Source organism: Rissa tridactyla, chromosome 15 (assembly GCF_028500815.1).
Source record: "Rissa tridactyla isolate bRisTri1 chromosome 15, bRisTri1.patW.cur.20221130, whole genome shotgun sequence".
Classification (NCBI taxonomy): domain Eukaryota; kingdom Metazoa; phylum Chordata; class Aves; order Charadriiformes; family Laridae; genus Rissa; species Rissa tridactyla.
Genome location: NC_071480.1, coordinates 3,990,234 through 4,013,198, shown reverse-complemented (window position 1 = coordinate 4,013,198; position 22,965 = coordinate 3,990,234). Strand labels below are relative to the sequence as shown.

Sequence of the window (22,965 nt, the reverse complement as noted above, 5' to 3'; positions counted from 1 at the left end):
GCCCATGGTGGGTTGTGTGAGCGTAAGATCCCCTTTAGCAATGCAGGTGCTATTGGCTGCGTTACCGTGATGGAGTTACTGTTACTCCATCAAACCTCTGATTTGAGCCCCGTGCCAGAGCAGCACAGCCTGATTTTGGAGAGAAAAATTCTATTTGTATTGATTTGCTTCAGCATCCAGACCTGATGAACCTGCTCTGGCAGGGGGTTGGACTGGGTGATCTCCAGAGGTCCCTTCCAACCCCGGCCAGTCTGTGGTTCTGTGATGTGGTACCCCAAAGCAAATGTGCTCTTGCGGCACCTTGGCTCTTTGGACCAAAATCCAATTACCCACAAATTGGGCTGTAGATGCACTCACACAACCTACCCAACACAGCAGATGAGGAAGCTAGGGGTGAATTTTGGAGTATGTGTCCTACTGCCGGCAGCACGGCCGGCAGGGGCACCCAGGCAGCTCCGGCGCCCGAGCACTGCCCGTTGGCATGTATGCAGTGGGGTTAGTAGCCGCCCAAACTGAGCAGCGGCTCCTAGGGGTTTATAAAGGTTAATATCTCTAATCTACAGACATCAAAAGAGCGATCCACCTACTTATGCAGGGGGCAATGGGAGACCGACTTTGCTGGTAGCCTTTGGCGCATCGATTGCACGTGATGCCGGTGACGCCGTCTTTACAGGGACATTGGCCTGTGGTTTGGTTACAGGTTTGGCCGGCGGCGCCCACGGGATGGCAATCGCACTCTGTGGGGGGAACACATAAGAAGAAGGTCAGGGAGAGAGGGGAGCAGGCACAAGCGGTGTTTTGGCATCGGCGGGGAGCGGGGTGAGCTGCCTGCACTCTCGCGGCACGGCTCCACCTTCTCGGCAGCTGGACCTCCGGCAAACGTCCGGTCCAGCCAGCGGCCACACTGACCTGAAACAGAGGTGGCAGAGGGGGTGGACACGGCCGTCGCTTGGGTGCAGAGGGGATAGCAGCGGAAAGGGGATGGCCCAGCCACAGCCGGTCCCGCTGTGGGGATGGAAGCTCGGCCAGGACATCCCCCGCCGCCCAGGGTGATGAGTTCTCTTTGCTCTGCAGAGCCAGGGAGGCAGCGCGGGGTGTCCGAGACCCTGCCCGAGGACACCCACCCCTCGGGCACTGCAACCACCTCACCCCACAGACGCTGCGGTCAAGGAAGGGTTTGGCAGGATTTGAAGTGGAGGGGAGCAGGAAAGGCAGCGCCGCCGGAGAGACTCCGGGAGCTGCAGCACCCGCTGCCCCCACCCCAGCCGGCCTCAACCCTCCCTGGAGCAGCCGGGGGGGCTGTAAGGAAGAGGTAAAAAAACATCAAGGAGCATTTCATCACCCTTTCAGGCAGGAAGCTATTGCTTTCAGAGACGTTGGGAATTCATTTCACGTACACTACAGGAAAAAAAAAAACCAAACCCACAAACCAAACACAACCCCAACACCCTCCTTTCAGGGCTTTCGCTCCAGCCCTTCCCCGCTGAGCAGCATCCCTGGCAGCTGGCACCACAGGGCGGGCGCAGGAAGGAAATGCCCTTGTGGGATGCAGGCGCTGGAGGACCTGCTGTTCCCGGCCAGATGGATGGAGGCTTGACGGCAGAGCTGGGCAGATGTGAAGGGTTTGGCAGGGGATGTAAATACTGCACTTGAAACCATTCACCATCTCATTTCCCACAGTGGGACTTACCGGCGCAGCTGTTTGTTAAAAAAAAAAAAAAAAAAGGCCAAAAAAAAAAAAAAAAGCATTGGGGCTTGTTATCATCCCTGCTCCAAAAGGATTATGGCCTCGCACATTTGTTAACAGCCCTGATTTCTAAGAGCTGCAAGCGCCGTGCCAGACTGCGGTCTGCCCCTGCTGAGCGGTGGCAGGGAAAGGCAGGAAAGCTTTCCTTCTTTCCTTTTCTTGGGCAGCATCCTCGGGAAGGAGCCAGCCCAAACCCTCCCTGGGGAGCACGGATCCTGCTCTCCTCCTGCCCCTCGGGGGAGCTGCCTGCCAGAAAGAGGGTTTGGGGGAAAACCTGCCCCACAGCCCAAAAGCTGTTTGTGGGTCAGGACCAGCACGAGTGTCTCTACGGGCTCCAGTGGCTCGGCTTGGCTTTCAAATAGCCCCAGATCCCCCAAACTGAGCGTATCACTCCCATGAGGGTTTGTGCTGGACCCTACGATGCTTCTTGGTTTGTCTTGCAACCCCCTGGCTCTGAGACACCCTAAATCCACCTCATTTGGGGACGGCAGATCACATCCTGCATTCATTTCTGTTGGGCGTCCAAGTTTTGGTGTTTGGCTGAAGCCTCCCTCCAACCCGCCCCAGCACCATCCTGCTCCTGCTCCCTGCACCGGCAGCCCCCAGTTTGACCTTAGTGGTTACTGGGCAGCAGGTCCCAGGCTGGTCCCCCTCCCAGCGGGATTTGGATGGTGCCTGGAACCCCGCAGTGCTGGGATGTCCCCTTGTCCCCGCACGGGGTATCCCACCCCGGAGCTCAAGCAAAACCTGCCACCTCCCAGCTCCACCAGTGCTGGATGGGAAGAGACAGAGCCTTGCCGAAACCTGACGTTTTTTTCACATGGGAGGGGAAAAAAAACGAAACCCAACAACAAAGCTATTGCTTCTTTTCTTCTCCTTCCCTAACACTTCTGATTTGGGGGTTTTGCTCAAAAGTCCTATTCTCCCCCCCCGCCTCGAGCTGCCTCTGGGAATCAGCCGCTTGCAAACCTGCCTGTCGCGGGAAACTTGCTTTTCTGTCGAACCCAGTTTCGCTTGGAAAAGCTTTAACATTAAATCAGTGTGGCCGGTGACGAATATCACCAATATTCCAATATCTCCCCCCCCCCCGCCAGTAGCGCTGGGGGAGTGGAAGGAAAAATACATTAAGCAAGAGCCTGAAGAAGGAAGAGGGTTAAAAAAGAGCAGAGAGGCAGGAGTTAATAGGAAAATAAGCGAACGAGGGAAGGGTTACACAAGAAGAGGCAAAGGGCAGGAGGATGGGGAGGAACACGCCTCATGTTTCAGGCGTCCCCTCTGGGGCTGCGTGTGCTGGTTTCAGGCATCGCCTGCAAACCCCCATCCTGTGAGTAATCCTCCCCGACGTGCGCGGATTGCACCGATTTCAGTGGGACCGCTTGGACGAGAGAGTTGGGGCGGGGAGGGGGAGGGAAAAAAAAAAAAAAGAGGGGAAAAAAGGAAAAAAAAAAGCCTTGGTGATGAGTAAGATTTACAGAATCAGGCTCTTGGAGGCCGGGCTGCAGAGCACAGAGCGCTCTTTTGGACACCGCATAAATAAATAGCGACGCTGCTGCTGCTGCTGCTGCTGCTGCTGCTTCCTTCCCTCATGAGGTAATGCCTCGGCACAGCTCGTCCAAAGCTGCCGGGGTTATTTTTACAGCCGTATCTGTCTGAGGTTCTCCGCTCTCGCCCCAGGCCGGGCTCCCGGGAGGGCTCCACAGCACCGGTGTTAGCCGTGTCCCCATGGGCACGCATGATGTGCCCAAGGTTACGGAGTAGACCAGTGGCGGAGGAGCTGGGAATCACCAGCGCTTGGTCCAGCACCTCACCAGGAGAAACCCCCAGGTGATCACTGATCGCTCCCTCCGGCACGCCGTGGGGTAAATCCTCCCTGGGTGTAGGGATGTGCCTCCTGCCGCTGGTCCCCAGCTCCCCGTGTCAGCGCAGCACCCTGCGGGTCCGGGATGATGGCCATGGGCAGAGTCCGGCTCCTTGAACGCCTGACCCCACTTTGACTTCTCTGTCTTCCAGAAAACTCTCCGAATCAGCAGCATCTCAGCCCTTCTGGCGCGGGGAGGCAGGAGGTGGTCTAAGCAGTGTCTGCAGATGTACATTTGATGTCCCTGTCCCGCAGGAACTGAACCAGTGCCAGCAATTAGGAGCAATTAAAGGCAATTTGCAGTTCCCTGGCCAGTGCAAACACTCGCAGCCAGTGATTACGGGCTCTTCTCCTTCCCCGGCCATGGAGTAGCTGGGCTGCTGGCGGTTAACGCTGATTTTTTCCAGTACAGTTCAAATTCTTTTGGGTTGTAACCCCGAATTGAGGAAAGAGTCTGCACTGGAGTCGCAGCGGGGGTGTGATTGTGCAAACACCCCTTTGGCACCCTCGCTGCCTTTCTGATTAGGGACCTTTTGATTCACAAAACACTTTTGCATGCCCGGACTTCCCTGGGTGCAAGCGTTTGTCTGTCACCCACTGCGATGCAGAACACCAGCAGCCCCCTGCACTGGGCAGAGCAGAGACCACGGGGTGCCGGAGATGAGAAAACCTCCCTCATCAGGAAAGGAGGGTGCCTGGGACATCGTTAGGGATAATAAGGGGAATAACAGATGATTCATCACCTGCATCCTCTTGCCTCGCTTAAAAGATCATCCCAGAGAGGAGGATGCAATGGCGTAGCGAGAGAGACGCGAGAGGGGCAAAACAGGAAAGATGTTGATGCAAGAACACGGCGTGTCTTTAGTCCGTTGGTTCACACAGCGCCGGGGGGGAAGGGAAATAACTGGGAGGATTTCGTTCCTTCAGCAAGCCTTTAAGAAAAATCTTGGATGAGTATCCGTGGCAGAGATGACCAGGAATTACTAGTGAAAAAATGAAGTTTTTTTCCTGCTGAAAAAGCTGGCTGTGGAGGAGAACACAAGGAGCAGGAATATATGGGGAGATTTTAATGGGGAATGAGGGTAGCAATGGGGGCGCCTCTGCCCCTAAAACCTGATTTATTCTTTTATAATAACCATGACCTGGAAAGCAGGGAGCGAACGGTGACATAGGTGACCACTTGGCTGGTCCAGACGTAAGGAGACCATGTAGGTCTTCTGCGAGCCCGACCCAAACTGGGAGAGGGGGTAGCAGACGAAAAGCAGTGCGCAGAAGGATGCGTGACTGGAAGGAGGGACCGGGATGGCTCATACACGCTGAAGGGTCCCAATTAACCGCAACCACTCCAGGAAAAGATCTAGGAGTCAATGAAACATCTGGCTGATTGCAACGGAGCTCAGAAGAGCACCAAGATAGCAGGTTGTATTATGAAAGGGGTAGAGAGCAGCGCTGAATATAATATCATGACACCATCGAAATCAATAGGACGTCCTCAGCTGGGAAACCGGAGTGAAAGACGTGGAGAGGCACCCATCTGAGGGCGACGGAAAAGATTAGAAAGGCCCTGCCAAGAGACGATGGAGGGGTGCCAAGTACCGCGCAGCACCGGGAAGGTCAGACAGGTGCTCCTCTTCACTGGTCCTTAAAATACGGGGACAAAGGGACATTCAAGGCATTTAAAAGGCAACCTTTTTCAACGATAAAAGGAAACGCTTCTTTGCACTGCACGTAATTAACTCGTAGAACTCATGCTACGAGACACCATGGCAAAAGCCCAACAGGATTAGATAGGGCTATGAATGAGAACATCTGTAGTTACATTAGCTGGGATTAATATATATACGGATATAAGCGCTCCAAGCCAGCTACTAACTGCCTGCAGTTAGGAAGAGATTTCCCCTGGGGGCATGCTATTGCAAAACTGTCCGTCATAGAGTTTTATATCTCTGTCTGAAGCTTCCAAGACAAGCCACTCTTCTATGCACGAATCCGCCGGGGCCGCTCGAGCACAGGCAGCGCTGCATTTCTGCGCTTAGGCCGCGATTTTTGGCCCCTTTGGGACCCAAAAAAAAAAAAAAAAATACCTGAAAGCAAATCTTAGGACCACGCACGAAAGGATGCAAAAACGCCCCGGAAAAGTGGTGGAACTTGCTAGGATGTCTCCGGCCCACGGACGGTTGACAAATAGCATGACAAAAATGCGAATATTTTTCCACCCCTGAATTTCGGTCGGAGGCATTCCCAGCTGCTAATCTTCCCCCGCAACACACGTGTGTTGAAAGGTAAACAGAGGGATAAATCTCCAGGTTTAGCTCTCTTCAAGTGTGACGGGTTTTGAGAAGGTACCTGAAAGGACCTGCATTTTTGGCGAATTAGCGTCTTCCTGTTTTCGGGGAGGCCGTTTCTTTGGGAGGTTTTTCAGAACGCCGAAAAAGCCATTTGACTGAGCAACAGAAAAAAGCTTGATTTCAGGGGGTGTCCAGATCTCCTCTCGTCCCACTGCACCCGCTGTGACGACGTAGGTCGCGGGACTTCCAGATTTAAAAGCCCAAAGCGCGACTGCGTTACTTTACGCCATGCGCTAAGGTGTAAAATAACGATGCGTTAAGCTGGAAAAAAAACACCTTAATTTGCAATAGTCGTTGATGAAGGTTCCTGAAGAAAGAACCTTCTTCAGGAATCACGCTCAGTTTTAAGTACGAATTTAAGTAAGTCCCACGTAGCCAAGGTGCCTTAGGTACGCGTTTCTATTTAACCGTGTGTTTAAATGCTTTTCCAGAATCGTGGCCAAAATGGCCTCCCTTTGGTTGCTTTCCTTCTTTCCTCCGACGACTCCAACCAGAGTAAAAAATGCAGCTACAGAAGCTTTCTACTGGAAAAAAAACGCCCCAAACCCGAGCTCGGTGTGTAGCCGCTTTGATTCCGACGGTGTTTGAAAGAGCCAAATGTCAAAACGGCTCCCTTCAAATTTGCCTGTTGCTTCCACAAGGCAGCCTGTGCCGTCCTGATGCGGTGAGCGTCTTTCACTTAGTCTTACTTTTTAGTATGGTTCAGGTGTTAGGACTTTTAGGCAAAATTTTGTAGTTTTGGTTATTTTTTGCCTGTTCCACTAACTTTGGCGACTCGGGTACTATAAATCCTGGTTCCAGTGAACACATCTGGCTGGGGAACGCAGGGTGTGGGAAACTCCTGGGGTCAGCCCACTTGTCCCCCGCGGCTGTAATCCAACTCCAAGGTGACCCCCGCCTCGGAGTTGGCCCAAAGACCGTGACCTGGGCAGGCTTGTTTTCAGCAGGTTTGCTTTGGCTCCCGTCTTCGGAGAACCCAGTCAAAACCAAGCGTTCTCCTTCCTTTGGAGACCTACCCTGCTTATTTGTCCACGGGCGAGGAGAGTTCTGACCCGCTATCTGTGCACCTGAGCAGTTTCTGCTGGCCGTGGGGACAGGATCCCGCGGGGATGGGCGAGACCATATTGAACGGCAGAGCATCTCCACCACGGGAGGCACTTCCTGCAAATCCCACAGATTTACGTCACGGGGAAGAGAAACTGTGGTATTTAGTATGTACCCACCCAGTCCGGCCTCAGCTAGTTTGCTAACCAGAAGCAGAGATTGAAACGTCTCTGTGTTAACTCTGAATACTAATAATGGCTTTAAATATTAACTGTTAACTGCTTTGCAATGAGATCGTCAGCTTGTTGGCGATATTGTGAGCTGGATTTAGTTCTCCAAAGGATCATGTTCACGCACAATGTCCCTCAGCACATTCTCCTGCAGATTTAGAGGTTCCTTGCCAGCAGAAAATGAATTCCCCCTTTTATCAGGCAAAGCCAAATAATCTCTTGGCGTTTCACAGTGTCCCTCCTCCTGCGCCGCTTCTCAGGGCTCTCCCATTTCTTCCTCCTGAACTGGCACTCGGGGAAGCCAAGGGCTTTGGCGCCCTGTGGTTTGGGCCAAATTTCACAGATTAGACCTTGTCTTTGTCTTCTCCGTAACAAGTGAGAGACGGGACCCACAAAGCCTCCACTGAGCAAGAGTCGCCGCTAATCCGGAGGGGGCTTTGAACCGCGGTAATAAATCCACTTTTTGGGCAGGCGCACTACGGGCAGGCATTAGCGATACAGACAATAAGACAATTATGGCAGCACTTTCCAAAATGCTCGAAAATCCTCTTGTTAAAAAAAAACGTTAAAAAATCCCCCCCGTCGTTTCGGAGTTCCACCTTTCAGGTGATCGCAGCGGAGCCGGAGAAGCCGGCAGGGAGAGTGGTGGGGATGCTGAGACAACCCAGGGATGAAGCAGGACCTGGGATTTGTCATGCAGGATGTCACCCCTTTTATTTTTCCATCAAATAAATGACAAGTCAAAGACCCCCGGGGGCAGCTCTGGCTCGGCCGAGCGGAGCACAGTCCCCGGGCACGGTGTCCTCGCGGCTCTAAAGCAAAATAAGGCTCAACCTGCTCTCACGGGAGACACCGCATGAGAAAGAGTGGGTTGGAAAATACTTTTATTGAGGGAGGGGGGAAAAAAAGGCAAACTTTTTCTCCTCCTGATGCGTTTTTAGCCTGGCTCCTGAGGAAACGAGGTTCCTACAAGCGTATTCTACCACTAGGTAATATTTCAATCAAATCTGGCAGCGTAGCGAAAGTCTCCGAGATAATGAGGTTGCCACAAGCTCTATGAAATGAGGCAGTTGGGTAGACGGGAGAGAAACCCTCGAAAAAAGCGCGACGGGGCTGGGGGGGGATCCCATCGGTGTGCACAGCCCTTATCAGACACTAAAGCATCCACAGTGGGGACAGCCCCTCCCTAATACCCCAAGTGCCCGCAAAACAACGGCAATGAGAGCTCCGGGGGCACAAATCCAGGCCACTGGCTTGTGATGCTCCGAGAAATGCACTTTGAACTGGAAAATATATCTTTTTTCTATGAGGAAAAAAGCCTTTTCGTTTTAGTACGCTCAAAAGCAGAAGAGGGCACGGGGACGAACGCGACTGGACTTTGTTAAAATGTTCAGGACCTGAGAGACTGAAGCATTTTTCACTCTCGAGAACTGGTCTGAAGCAGGAAATTATCTCAACAGTTTGAAAAAATATTTATGGAGAAGGCAAATTATTCCTTTTCTTTCCGCTGCCTCAGAGATGTGCAAAGATCTGGCAGCGCAAATGAATTTAGCAACTTCTGTTCTTAGTCTGAGACTTGTGATGGAGAGCTGGGGTTTAGCCTTTTTTTTTTTTTTTTTTTTTAATAGGGTGCAAATTCCCCTCTATTGTGTCGCACCCTGCCACTTCTGAAAAACCACAGTCCAAACCTGCCCTTCGGGATTGCTTATGGGTGTATTTCTGCTGAAAAACCAAACCCAAACCGCAGTTTTGAAGGTGGTCGGCCCCAAATTCAGCCAATAAAACTCTTCTCAGGCACCGTCATCGCAAGGATGTGATTTTTCAGATATGCAAAGCTCCTGCCCAGGAATCAACACTGTCTAAATTTTCCTAATAAGCTGGATCATCCAAGTGCCTGACTTGGATTTGGGACTCAGCCGTGAGCTGTGTCTCCCCTCTGAGGGGCTGGGGGAAAGGTTTTTAGGCTGCAGTGGAGAGCTCAAGGTCCTTCGGAAGACCTTTGGCTGAGCCTCCTCCATCGCACGTCTTGGTTCTCCGGAGTCATCAAAGCATCTCACCCCAACCCCTGTGAGCCCCAGGCAGCGCTGGCAGCTTCTGCCACGGCTTTTACCCGTTCTGGAGGTTCTTTGCGTGCTTCTGGTCTAGTGGGAGGTGTCCCTGCCCAGGGCAGGGGGGGGGTTGGAACTAGATGATCTTTAAGGTCCCTTCCAACCCGAACTGTTCTATGGTTCTATGATTCTTCAGCTCATCCATTCACGGGGCTGTTCCTCCCTCCCGCGCTAAAAGTGATGAAGGCCTCCCATCGCAGCGGAGATGCATCTCCAAACCAGCTCGCTTGGTGTCATTCTCCTGGGAGACGGTGCTTTGGGTCCCGGTTTTACTCATTTGGGCGGAAGAAGCAACCGGTGGGTGCTTTTGTGGGAGAGCATCTGTGGAAGCGCAGTGTTGCTGGGGTCCCAGGCGCATCTCCCGCGGGAGCGGGTGCTCTCGGCTGGGCTGGGGACACCAGGAGGACATGGCAGAGCCACGCTCCAGGACTTGTGCTGTGGGTCAGGTCCCTGCCCGGCGAGATGCTGCTTTGTTTATGTCCAGGTGTCTTCCCGACCCATTTGAACATACGTCAAAAGCCCCTTCCACACCTCTCCTTCCCTAAACTGGGTCCGTTTCAAATTTGCCTTTAAATGCGACTTAGCCTCTACCGATTCGTCAAGGTCCAAAATATGCTTCTAGAAGAAAGGGGAGCTTTGCCAAAAAGGGCTCTGGAGGTGCCGATGTGGCTTTTTGGAGGAGAACGGGGGGCCCAGGTGAGAGCAGCCCCCTCCCTGGGCACTGGGGCTGGGGTGCCCAGCCTCTGCCAGCCCAGTGGCCCCCACAGTCTGGGCTTGCTGGGGACTCAGATCCTGCAGCAAAATGCACCCGGGTGGGAGCAATATGTGAAATTACTGACTTCCTTCGAGCTTGAAGACAGCTGCATCTTACGGAAATTTTTGGCATGGAGGTGATTTTGCTCTGATGTTATCACCAGGCACAGACAAACCTCTCTCGCTTTCTTCTTCTTTTCCTCTCTTTTATTTAATTTTCTTCTTAAATGACCTTCTAAGCCAACTTCTGGAGACTGTAGCAGAGCAGAGACCCCCCCTGGCATGTGGACTTCATCTGGGATGTGGGTGGCAGAGTCTCCTTGCCCACAACAATGTCCCTTGGTGGCTTGCCAGCCCCTAGGGGGGGTCTCCTACCAGCCCTCTGTGCTCTCTCCGAGCATCCAGGTTTTTCCATTCCAGACCTGCCTAAAATATCTGAAAGTTATTTTAGAAATGAAAGAAAATATCCATTTAAATGCTGCCGTGCTGTGGGAGGTGGCCCTGATCATAAGCCAGAGAGAGGAGAAAGTCAGCGATGAGTTTCTGGGAAGACCAAACAGCAGGATTTTACCCTCATCCCAGTTAAATTGCACCAAAATGGAGAACCAGCCCCAGTACTGGAGCTCTTCCAGGGGCAGATACACAGAGGAGTAAAAAGTATGACCCCTTCAGATTGCCGTTTGCTACAAACGTGCAACTGGGACGGGATCTCTGTGGTCCCTAAACGTGTGCCCCGGGTGCGCGGCACCATCCCCGTGCGCCGCATTTGGGTTGCTCCTGGCTGACGGCTCACATCGATCAGACTCAATTCGAAAGCCCTTGGAGCTGGAAGGCAGGCGTGGAAGGGAGAGCAGGAGGAAGGCTGGCACATGGAGCCCCATCTGGCTTGAAACAATTAGAAAGTGTCTCAATCGCTGGGTTTTCCACAGGAATATTCCACTGCTGCGCCGCAGCAAACTCTTCCCGCTCCTGCTCGCACAGAGGCAGCTGCTTAATTTGACGTAGCTGCTCATATGTCATTAAAATCGTGGATGGTTAAAAGCTGGCATGGTCAGGTAGGCGTCTTGCCTTGAGCTCGAGTCTTCATTAAAGAAAAAAAAAATCACTCCTTTTCCATGTTTTCACACTACAAACTCAAAACAGTTTAAGAGTTTCTGTAATACTCATGGCCCTTCTTGGCTTTGGGATGCTTTCAGCTCTGCCCTGGCTCCTGCAGGTGCCAGGGAAGGGGTGGCACTTGGTGGCACTCAGCCCCAGGACACTTCCACGCAGCGACCCGTGTGCGCGGCACAGCTCGAAGCTGCGTTTCCATAAACTTTCTCCAAGTGGTTTGCGTGCGCCTGGGGGTGGTTGGTGACAAGTCTGAGATGTAGAAACCATAAATCAGCGCTCAGCACTTGGCATAATATCGATATGAAGAATTATGGGGCCTCGGGGAAGGGGGTGACTGAGGCAGAGCCACTAACAAACGCAGTGTAGAAATACAGCTAGAAAATTGTTCTCAGAGTAGTGGAAGAGCATGCCCTATGGAGAAAATAAAGTCTGTGTCTGGCAGATCAATGACTGGAAAGTCTGGACTTTCTCCAGTGATGTGATTTCTCAAAGGTGACCGAGTCTTGGTACAAGAACCCGATCCAAGCCCTGCCGGCACTATGAGTTGGCTCATCTCTCATCTAAACGGTAGCTCTGGTTGGTCTTCCAAGAGGAAGAAAAAGAGAAAAGGAAGGGAAGGAAGTTTGATAATTAAGGACAGCTTCCTGATGGGAATTCATAGAAAGTATTGCCTTGGACTTTGCCTTGTGAAACCAGATGGGCATCAAAATGAGGTTGCTCTGGGGAGAGGCGCATCTCTCTTTGGATGCACTTCACCTCCTCCTAAGGTGGACGCCAAGGGTGGTGTCCCTGCAGTGGCAGGAGGGAGCCTGTGGGAGCTGGTACTTGCTGCAGACAAGGAAAGGCCGGGGACAGAAGCCCTGCCAGGAGCCACCACTGGTGCTCCTGTTGCCCCAGGGAGCCCTCGTTTAGGGGTTTCAGCCAGGCCACCCCTATGTCTTTGGGATGTGCTGTCTGGGAGCTTGCCTACCCACCACCTAGCTGTGGACTGGGGACCATGGTGGCAGGGGACGTCTCCGAGGGTGGAGAGATGCTGACCACAACTGAAAGCTGCAGAGAGGCACCATGGACAGGCTGATCTTCCCGTCCTACACTGGGACACGGCCCATGGGACGCTAACAGTGGGACGCCAGTACGCTGGTGGCAGCGAGCCCGTCCTCAACCCCTGCCATCTAATGTGGGTTTTAGGGTTTGACGCTGGCTGCCTCCTGCATCCCAACTTTTCAGTGGGGCTCCAGGCAGCAAGAAGAGGTTACATCTCCCCTGGCTTCAGCCTCCTGGAAATGAGCTCCCTGCTCTAAGCTGGTCACGCAGCTCCCTCTATAGTCAGTGGAGAGAGACGGGGGACTCGTCCCACTGTCCCTGTCACCGGGGGCTCTGCTCTCCTCTCCAGGCAGCGCAAGGAGCCAAAGGGGTTCAGCTACGTTAGTGGTCCCCCCTCTTCAATGCCTGCAGCTGGGTGAGAAGAAAACCTGCATCTGCACCCATGAAATCAAGGCCGGGTGGCTGAGCCCATGGGGACAGCACTCACCCTCTCTCTGCTTGAGCCCAAACCCTCTCCAAAAAAGCAAATGTCCAAGTCTTGAGCCTTCGCAGGTACAAGCCAGGACGGGCAGGTAGGCTGGGAGTGTTTGGTTTTTTATTTTTTTTTTGGCATAAGCCATTAAATAATCCTCCAACGCAGATGGAAAAGTCTCAGGCTCGGCACGGGCGCGGGGTGCCGGGGGGATCAGGCGATCCCATTTTTTTACCAAAACATTGAGTCCTAATAAATGTGACCTCTTCCAGGTGCCAAATCCTGCCCCTCCGCCAGGGGTTTACACTGGCAGCCTCAGCACAAGTGCATTCATAACACGTATCGTTTGTCATCTTTTCATCAAAAAGTGTGTAAATCCTTTCCCCGAAGTGCAGAGCTGTTTTACAGCCAGGCTATAAAATCCTGCGGAGTCTCCGTTCCAATAGAATTACATTAGTGCCAATAATCTGGCAAATATCAGGAGTGAATTTAATCAAAAGAACTAACACCAGGGCCCTGATTTACGGCGGCCCACGACAGAGCGGAACGGCCGGAGGTTTGCAGGACCCAGATGTGGAATTTCACTTGCAACACCATTTGGAGCAGAGGGAAAGCAGAAGGAAGGGGAAGCAGGGCTTCAGCGCTTTGGGAGCTCTTCACGCTCTCACACAAACCAGTGAGAAAAGAGGAACAATTCGCCTTTGTTCTGAGTTTTAAAAGATGAACACGCGGAATTTCTTATATCTGGGGTTTTGCTGTTTCTCGGGACAGCCCTCGCACCTAATGGGTGACACGGGACCAGGGGTTTGATGTATCTGCCAGAGCAAGGGGCATCCGGCGCTCGCTGGGATGAGCCCAGCCATCCCCCGCGGCGGAGGACCAGCACCGCCGTCGGACTCCTCCAGCCCCAGCGTCTCCTTTGGGGCTGCGCAGAGGTGGGTTGTGTGGCCTGACCTCAAAATGCCTGGGGAGCCCGAGCCCTTGCTTGAGTGACCGGTGTCCCTGGGCTTGCCTGGCCAACCGCCCCGCAGCAGTGGCCGTCCCCCTGCGGCTCTCAGCCTGGCGCGCACCCAGCCTTGCCGCTTCGTGCAATAGCCCCGCTCCATCTGTCATCGATTCCTTCGCATGTGGTCTCCAGCCTGCATGCCATGCTCCGCCTGTTGCGTGGCTCGGCAGCAAGGCATCTCTGATCACTGACAACTTTTTTCTTTTTTTTTTTTTTTTTTTTTTGCTTTTATCATTTTTGCAAGAAATGAGCCGGAAGCAAACGCACAGGCAAGGAAGATGGCAGGCGGCTGCATCGCTTTTAACCGCCAGGGGAAAAGTCATCCTTAAAGCCCAACTTCTTATGCCTTCACCTGTGTTGCTAGGACAACTTCAGACCATAAAAAAAAAAAAAAATCGTCTAATTAAAAATTAAAACAGGTTTGGCTATTTGCCAGCCCTCTGCCTGGGCAGGAGGACGCTGCCCTGCTCCGCTTTCTGCTCGCCTTTTGCTGCCTGAGCCTTGCACGTGCATAGAATCACAGAGCCATAGGATGTGTTGGGTTGGAAGGGACCTCTCAAGGCCATCTAGTCCAACCCCCCTGCAGTCAGCAGGGACATCTTCAACTGGATCAGGTTGCTCAGAGCCTCATCCAGCCTGACCTTGAATGTCTCCAGGGATGGGGCCTCCCCCACCCCTCTGGGCAACCTGGGCCAGTGTCTCACCACCCTCAGTGCAAAGAACTTCTGCCTGATGTCTGATCTAAACCTGCCCTGCTCTAGTTTAAACCATTGCCCCTCGTCCTGTCGCTACATGCCCTTGCAAACAGCCCCTCCCCAGCTGTCCTGTATGCCAAAGTTTGTGGCAGTTTCCTCTTCTCCAAGTTAAAAAAAAAAAAAAAAAAAGAAAGTAGACGTCGTGCAAACGTTTCTGCAACGAGACATTTTTGCTTGAATACCAAACCCGACCTTGTAAAACAGGGCCACTCATGCCTCTCTACTTTTCTGCCATTAGATGCGTTAGGAATTGAGGTCCGTAAACCCAGCCCGCGTAGGATGGAGGGAGGGATGAGAAAGGCGAGTGAGAGGAAAGGCAGTTTAGCTGGATGTGTCTGTTAGGCTGAATTAATGAAGTTGAATTCATACAAAAATCTTCATGGAAACTTTGCCGTCAGCTCGCCCGAGCTCCCGCGCCCTCGCCGGGGTGGTGGAGCATGCGGCGTGCTTCCTTGGCAGCTCCCTGTGGGCTCCCAGGCACCAGAGATCTATTATATGCTTTTTTTTTTTTTTTTAAAAGATGTTAGGTGTAGGACATGAACGGAGCAATGGGATGGTTGAAAGAATCAAGTCTTAGAGAGAAAACACAATCTGCTGGGTGAGATGAGGCAGTTGTGAGGGAGATGGCAGATGCTACAGGGTGGTTAATTCCTTAATTCTAAACACATTCCGTTGGGATGAGACTCCGGGATAGCTTTGCCCTTCGGCAGATGGCTTGGTGAGATGATAGATTAATATTGTTATCAATGGAGAAATGGCTGAAGTTGTTAGATGGTAGGGTTTGTTTTTTTTTTAAAAAAACGCCTGTTTTCAGCAAGGGTTTCAGAACAGTCCTTGAATCGGGGAAGAAAAATAGAGGGAACATAAAATCCCCTGTGTCATAAACAGAGCTGAGGAAAACGAGTTTTCAAAGGAATGCCTTTGCTGTAGGAAACTTCATTCCGCCCGCTTTGTATAGGACGATGGATTACGCCGACAATAAACCATTCCAACTACTGTGAAATTGTGCTAATAGCCTGCGAGTCGGGGAGCTGCTCATGCATCAGCATATTTATTACATACCTTTGTATCTCTCAGCTCCAATAGCCGCATTTTTGTTACGAACCGTGGGGGGTTAGAGAGGCATTTAAATTTGGCGATCTCGAATTTCAAGAGCAGGAGCGGTTGGAGAAGGCAGGGGGATGAGAAAAGGACAATTGCAAAGAGCGTTTAATGGAGCGAATGAGCCGGCGACTGGGAAATTCAGCCTTAAAACATTGCGGAGTGCCTCGCCGAGGCCAGCGCGCATCTCCCCGGGCGCTGGCCTGGGGAAACTGAGGCACGGCCTGGCTCTGAGGTTTCCCACCCGCAGGTACCACCCCCCCACCCGGCTGTGCTTTTTTGGGTAAGACCAGGGTGCTGCCGGCCCTGGAGAGGTTTGCAAGAGCGAGGGGCCAGGGGACGGCAGCGGGCAGGAGAGTCGGGGGAGAGCTGGGAAAAGCCGGAGCGAGGAAGGTCCTGGGAAATGCTGGGGTCAATGGGACAGAGAGGGTTAAGCGTGGACATCGCTGCCAACGCAGGGCAGGGACTGCAGTTTTCCGGGATGGAAAAGCTGGGGATGGAGAGGGGATGGGATCCACCCTACCTTTCAGCTGAGCATCCCCTCCCCGCTCCGTGCTCCCGGGGGGACTGGGATCCCTATGGATGCAGAGTGACCCCGTGGCTGGGAAGGAGCACTCCTCTCCCCAGATCCCACCGCGGTCCCAGGAGCCCCCCTGCCAGGGAGGCAGCCGGGATAAACCAGAGCCCTGGGAAGGAGTTAACTGAGCTGGGAGAGGGGTGGGAATTCACTCCACCTTCCCGGCACCCCGAAATCCTTCCTGGGGAGTAGGAAGGGAAACAAGAACAAGGCTGTGAGCGCCGCTGCCCTAGGGGTGAGGGATGCCCACCGGCATCGCTGCCCGTCCCCGCTCGAGGAGAGCCCACGCCTTCACAATTTCCCTTTGTTTGCCTCAACCTAACGGGCTCTTACTTGGGCTGCGACCTGGCCGTGAAAGCAGAAATATGAACTTTATTACGACACAGATCCGCTCGGGACCGGGGGGGTGAGGCATGGCGGGCGGCTCGCTGCCAGAGTCGGGGGCGGGGGGGGGGGTCCAGCCAGGATGTGGGATGCTGGGGGTGGCATGGAAATGGCTCAGCCCCCCCTGTACCTCTGCCTTCTGGCTCCTCGGACCCCGAAACAGCAGCTCCTTCCCTCCCCCAGAGCGAAGGACTGGGTTCCCATCCCACCAGCCCGTGCTGGGGCTGAAGCTGTAGCTTGTTAGTGGCCCCGGCGCAGGGCGGGCCGAAAATGTCTCACTGAAATAGTTTTTTACAAGGTGAAAAAAGGGGGAGTAGGGCCGCCTAAAGAAGCGATTTCTTTTTCTGCTTTGGCAAAGAATGTCTGTTTTCAGTGGAAAAAAAAAATAAAAATAAAAAAAAAATAAAAAAAATGAAGAAGCGTTTTCATTAAAAACGCTGAAGACCCAAAGCTTTCCAGCCAAAAATACCCAGCTCAGGCCAAAAAGCTTTCCGTTTCTTGTTGAAACGAGTCTTTAGAGAGAAAAGAGCTGAAGCTTTCTGCAGGAAACCCCAGCATCTTCTAAGGTGGTTTTTGAATGCTTCGTTCCTTTAGCTGGGTCTCAGGTTCAGGATTTGTATCTCTTCCAGCAAACAGCTGAGAGTTAAAAAACTTAAAAAATTAAAAAATCCCCCCAAACTTAATTTGGGGGATTTGCTTGTATTGCTGCTCCCGCCCCGGCTGGAGCCCTGCTCACCTTCACATCCACTGCAGAAGAGGAGGAAACCTCGGAAAACTGCGTTTGCTGAGCTCAAAATAAAATTGTTCCCCGTTCCCCTGTTCTCTCCTCGTCCCGAGGAGCGAGATGTTTTGTGGGTGGGGGAAGCGCTGCCCGTGGCCGCGGCAGCGCAGGGGCGAGGGTGGACGGGGGGAGCAGGAGACGGGCGCTTGGACCTACAGCCGCTACATCTAACCCCGAACTTGGGATTTTGTGCAACTCTGCTCTTACGTACGTGACGGCCAAGTTAGCTGTGGCTATCGGAGCGGATGAAGCACGATTTATAAGTGATAAAACCTGAAATAATGTAAAGTTATTCTCAGCAGTGAGGACGTTTTATATTTCCTTAGACTCATCCTTACCAGGAGGATGGGGAAACCGGGGAGAGGGGGTGGCAGGGAACATGGGGGGCAAGAAAAGTCATTTCAAGGGGTTGGTTTTGGGAGAGGGACGAGCAGGAGGAGTTTGGGAAGAACAAGAGCTGTGGAAGCAGGAGCAGGAGAAGGGGTCGGAGGAGAAGGAGCCGTGTGGTCCCGGCCGTCCCACCCCCCGCCCGGTACCTTTGCAGGCCTTGCGGTGGGAGATGGGCTTGCTGAGGTCACGGTAGAAGCCCTCCTTGCAGTAGTGGCAGTGCCGCCCCGCGGTGTTGTGCCGGCAGTTGAGGCAGACGCCGCCGCTCTTGCGCCCCGACAGCTTGTAGAGCTCCATGTTGAAGCGGCAGCGCCGGGCGTGCAGGTTGCAGTTGCAGGCTGCGAGAGGCAAAGAGCCGAGACCGTCAGCATCTGGAGGTGCCAACCCCAGGGGAGACCCTCTGCGTGGGGCTGGGCACCCGCAGGGTCCTGCCTGGGTGCCCCACCACAGCCGGGGTGGCACCAGAGGGGATGCTCTGGTGGCACCTCTGGCTATGGGAAGCCAACTACTAACCCACATCCCTCCTTGACCGGTGCTATGTGGGGAGCCCAGTTTCTCGGAGGGGAAGCTGTGGTCACCGAGACCTTGTTTCACATGGTGACATGCAACGAATCTGCCTTTTGCCTCTCCCCACACTTCATGTGAATTAAAAGCCTGGGGTGGGCAGGGCTGCGAGGGCAGGGGGAACATCCATGGTTAGGTGTCCTGGGGTGAGCGACACATGACTACTTTCTCTTCTAATGCTTGGGAAAACTCCACTTTTGGAAGATTCCAGTGTCTGAATTTGTGAAAATATTTACTTTATAGCCAGCTAGGCTATGTGGGATTCAAGGTCTCCGAGTTTTCAAGCCTTGCCAGGTGCAGGGATGAGGAGGAGCGTGGCCTGGGCATTTGACCCAGGCTGGTCAACAGGATTATTTCATACCACCAACGTCACATTCAATATAAACTAGAAAGTTTGTGGCGTAGTCTCTTTCTCCCTTGATGGTGATGGTCCAGAGAAGCTCCTTGCCCCGGTGCCGGAGCCCTGAGCCCTTCCCTTCCTCCCCAAGCCGTGCTTCGCAGTGTCCGACATTCACTGTCCACTGCTGGGAGTGCACGGCTTCCTACTGATACAATTCGCCGAGTATAATTCTTGTATATCGGGATTAATACTGGTTCTTTATTAATTATCTGTTAATTATTTAGTCTTATCCTATTAAATCTATTTCTATTTCAACCCTCATGTTTCCTTGCTTTCCCCAATTCCCCTTTCTGGGTGGGGAGGGGTCATCGGGTGATAGAATAATTGTCTAAATGACAATAAATTGTCATGGGTTTTCTCAAACCGTAACTTTAGGAAATGGCAATGGACAGCCCCCCCCGCCCAGGTTGCTCCTCCAGCTTTATCACAAGCACTTTGTCCCGTCCAAGCACTGCTCCCCTCCCTTCTCCCCCGCTCTCCCGCTGCGGTGCTTCATACCCTGCTCCTGCTCCGTACAAACCCCTGCGAAACCCCCCCATTTCCCAACACCCCGGGAGCCCCCTCTGTCTGCCCCGGTGGGAAAAGGGGGTTTCCAACATCACCTGCTCGACCTTCCCAGTATTCCCTCTCTCACCAATCCCAACATATATGTGTTTCAGCTCCAAATATCGTTTCAAGACCTTCCTAGCTAGCTTCTTCCCTGGCTTTCCTCGGTACCCGCAGCAGAAGGCTCTGTTAGGGGTCTGCGCCCTCAACGTGCCGATAAAACCTCACCTCCACCCCCGCGTCTCCCACCCCGCCGCTGGGACAGGGTCGGCCTGATGCCCAGTTAGCCAAATACCAAAAAAAAGTCCCCCTCTGCTTTGATTGCATGTGCCGTGTCTGAACCTGCCGGGAGATGTCCAATTTCTCCACCATATGCAGCCTAATGTCAACACTGGGACTATTTTAACAGGGGGCCTTTGCAAAGGACAACTTCGGGACTTCAAAAGCTCGACCCCTCGCCTGCCTCTCCCCCGAGCTGTCACGGGAACATCAAGAGGCAGTTGCTGGGGCTCTGTGCTTTGCCGAGAATTTTATAGCTTGTTTTCTTTTCCCTTTGCTTTTATTTGCTCTTCAGCCCCCGAACAATGCATCCGTGCAATGCCAACCCACAGCTGGGCCTCTCGGCTCGGCACGAAGGTGTCACGGCTCTGGGCTTGTCACCTTCCTTTAGAGCAGAGACATCTTAATCCCTCATTCCTTCCTGTTTACCTTATGGTGCTTGCCCAAGACAAAGACACGCTATATTTGCTTAATTATCAAATTTCAGCCCAGAAAATTACAGTGCAGTTCCGGATTATTTCTCAGGAACAATCCCCAGCGAACCCACGACGTGAAAGCCAAGGGGAGAGCAAAATCCCCCGGACACGTCCGACCAGCGGGATGGAGCCTGCTCCCTCCGTGCTTCGCAACCTGAATTCCTCTGGCCGACGTGGCGAGGCCCAACCTCACGTCCCCACCAGACGCCGGCAGAGCAGAGGAAGCAGCCACCAACGTGCTCATGGCGAGAAGAGCGGCCGGAGAGCGGTTTGCCAGCCGTGAGAAAGGGAGATTCCTGACACCGGAGCAGGGCCGCGGCTTTTCACTGCGGTTTGCCTCTCCTCGCATGAGCCCGCCGGCCTGCGGGCGCGTTTTGTCGCCTCCCAAAACAGGAGACAACCATCAAGGAGACCCAGCTCCCGCACGCAGAGGGAGTTGCTGCTTTTTACATCTCCCGCAGACACGTTTGCTGACGCTGCGAGCGCACTTACACAGCCTGTTTGCATCTAAAAGAAGCACGGGAGCACGCACCGGCTGCTTTCGCCGTCCCCCCTTGTAGGTTTTTCCCCTTCCATCTTAATCTCGGGAAGAAGAGCACTTTGTGCTTCGCCAGGAGCCCCCCAGCAGCCGCTCAGTGATGATATTCTCCTTTTCTGCCAGCACGATGGCTCCGCCGCAGCGAGCACCGCACAAACAGGGGATTAGAGGCGATTCTTGCCCCGCAGAACACATGAGCTAAGTTTTTGGGAAGGAGGTGGCCTTTTTAAAGTCCCAATCCTGGTTTTACAGACCGAGATGGTGAGATAAAACCCTTTTGCCGGGCGTGCAGGAGGCACAGGGCTGAGGGCAGAGCTTTCCCCCAGGCATGGACCGGCTGAGAGATGCAGCAGGGCTGGAACATGAAGGATGTCCTCTGGGCCATAGCTAACCATCAAGGCAACACCTGCGTCAATGGCACGGCCTCAGGATTCAGCTCAAGCAGAAGAAAAAGAGATTTAAGTCCCTCAGTCGAAGGGTCTGTCAGCCCTGCTGTGACCACGGAGGCACACCTCCATCGTTCAGAGCCCTTGAGGCTCACCAGCAGCTCTGCTCTTGGTGCTACAAACCCCAGGATTTATTTAGTCCCTGTTGACCAACATGAAGAGACATTTCTCCAGGGCCTCACATGAAGGCAGGGCCTCACAGAAGACCTAGTTCTTCCTTGAATCTGGCAGAGATGGTGTTTTCCAAAGAGCATGAAAGCTCACCTCCTCCTAAAACTTGTATTTTAGGAGAGCTGGACTTGGTACTCGAGTATTTTGCAAGATTTCACAAATCCCTTTTTAAAATTCAAAGCTGAGCCCACCCGAAGAGCGAGTGAAAAATCTTCGCATTTCTTTGGGTTGCTTGATAAGCAGAAATGTTTTTGCAAAGCCAGGAAAGCAGAACTCCTGGGATTTTCTCAAGATCTTTGCAAATATTTCAGCTGGTCCCACCAGGGCAGAGCTGCGCGGGAACGTGGAGGAATAAGCGGAGTGTGCATAGCTGCTCACAGCCCTGCTCCCGGCATCAATTTGACATTGATTTTCCAGGGATGGGAAAATCCAGTGTCTGGAGAAGGGAAGAAGCTGAGACTCACAAGGAGCTGGAAGGATCTCCCCAAAACAGCTGTCCCTGTGCTCATCCAGAGCCAACGGCATAAAGATTGTGTGAGTCTCGGGGTATGAGCCCTCCCAGGAGGGAGTCAATGAGCTGGGAGAAGGTGTGGGCTGGTCGAGCCCCTCTCCATGCCCAGCGTCCCTGCGCTTGGCCCCGCTGCGAGCTCCCCGCAAGCCCCGCAAGCAGCCAGGGACCAATGGTCACCTCTCCACTCTGACTTCTCAGCTTTTTTTGTCTCCATCAGCTTATGTTTGGCTCTGTCCCCTCCTTCCACCTGCACTCCCAGGGCACTGAGGACATCCGCTGGGCACCGGTCACCTCCCAACCCCATGCGCATGGCTGCTTTTCCATCATCCACCCCCTCCCGCTCCACCTGTTTGTGCAGAAAAAAGGGGCCAAACTGACCCAAAAAGAGTGGTTTTAATTGAAATTACTGTCTCCTGTGTTCACCCTGAGTGCCTGGGTCCTGAGTGGCCAGTGCTGCGCACCGCTGGCCACCAGCCAGGGCTAGCTGGCCGTTCCATCTGTAGCCTGATGTGTTTGCAGATGCCCAATGGGAGAGGCTTGGTCTGACTGAAGGAAAATAGCCATCCTAATTTTTCCTGACAATAGCGCGTAAGGACGGAAGAATTAGGGCAATGCAATAAATGACCCATCTAGGCGTCAGAAAGTCCTTGCTGGGGACGAGGCTGGGACTTGTCACGATGGGATCCATCACGCTGGTGCTACAGCCTGGGAGAAAAGCGGAGCGAGGGGCCGGGGGATGCTGAGTGGGGGCCATGCCCGGGCACACCGCGATGGCTGTGAGCCGGCCGATAGGACCCACAGGGACCCGGCAGCAGGTCACGATGGGTTTGGATGCCAGCTCCGAGGCTGGGTGCCATGGGCAGGGCGTGCGGCTCGCCCGGCCGCATTTTCCCTGGACAGAGAAGCTCAGGAAACGCGGCTCCCGCCCACCCTCTCCCTTGGCCCGACGGTTAATCCCCCGCTGTGCTAAAGCATTTTGCCTCGTTCCTAACATGAACTGGCCTGGCTTTAATTTCCAGCCAGTGCTTCTTGGTTTGAATTTCCCTGCCACAGTAAGTGGCTCTTTAGCAACCCATCTTTTCTTTCTATGAACGCCTTCGCCCTCTGTAACAAAAATCACCTCCCAGTATTGGCATCACCTAGGCTCCCCATGCCTTGCTTTCCACCCTGTGGAGAAGACACCCCTGCCCGGGCTGCAGACCCAGCGCAGACCCAGCTACGGGCAAAAGACGTGCCAGATGCTGAGACCTCTCCGATGAAAGGTTTTGGCTCCAGTTGCTCGACTAAGCTCAGTGCTGCTGTCTCCTGCTCTCTTCTTTCTCTTAG

The 22,965-nt window shown here is 53.4% G+C and overlaps 1 protein-coding gene across 1 annotated transcript in view; it reads right to left on the bottom strand.

Moving 5' to 3' along the window:
- The window catches only part of NTN1 (netrin 1), a 113,608-nt gene that overhangs the window by 37,692 nt on the left and 52,951 nt on the right, over positions 1-22,965 (bottom strand). The window contains exons 2-3 of the mRNA XM_054222091.1: positions 17,858-18,046; positions 588-737 (exon numbers count right to left, since the gene is read on the bottom strand). Of these exons, the coding sequence (XP_054078066.1) occupies positions 588-737; positions 17,858-18,046 (339 nt within the window). The remainder of the gene's footprint in view (positions 1-587; positions 738-17,857; positions 18,047-22,965) is intronic.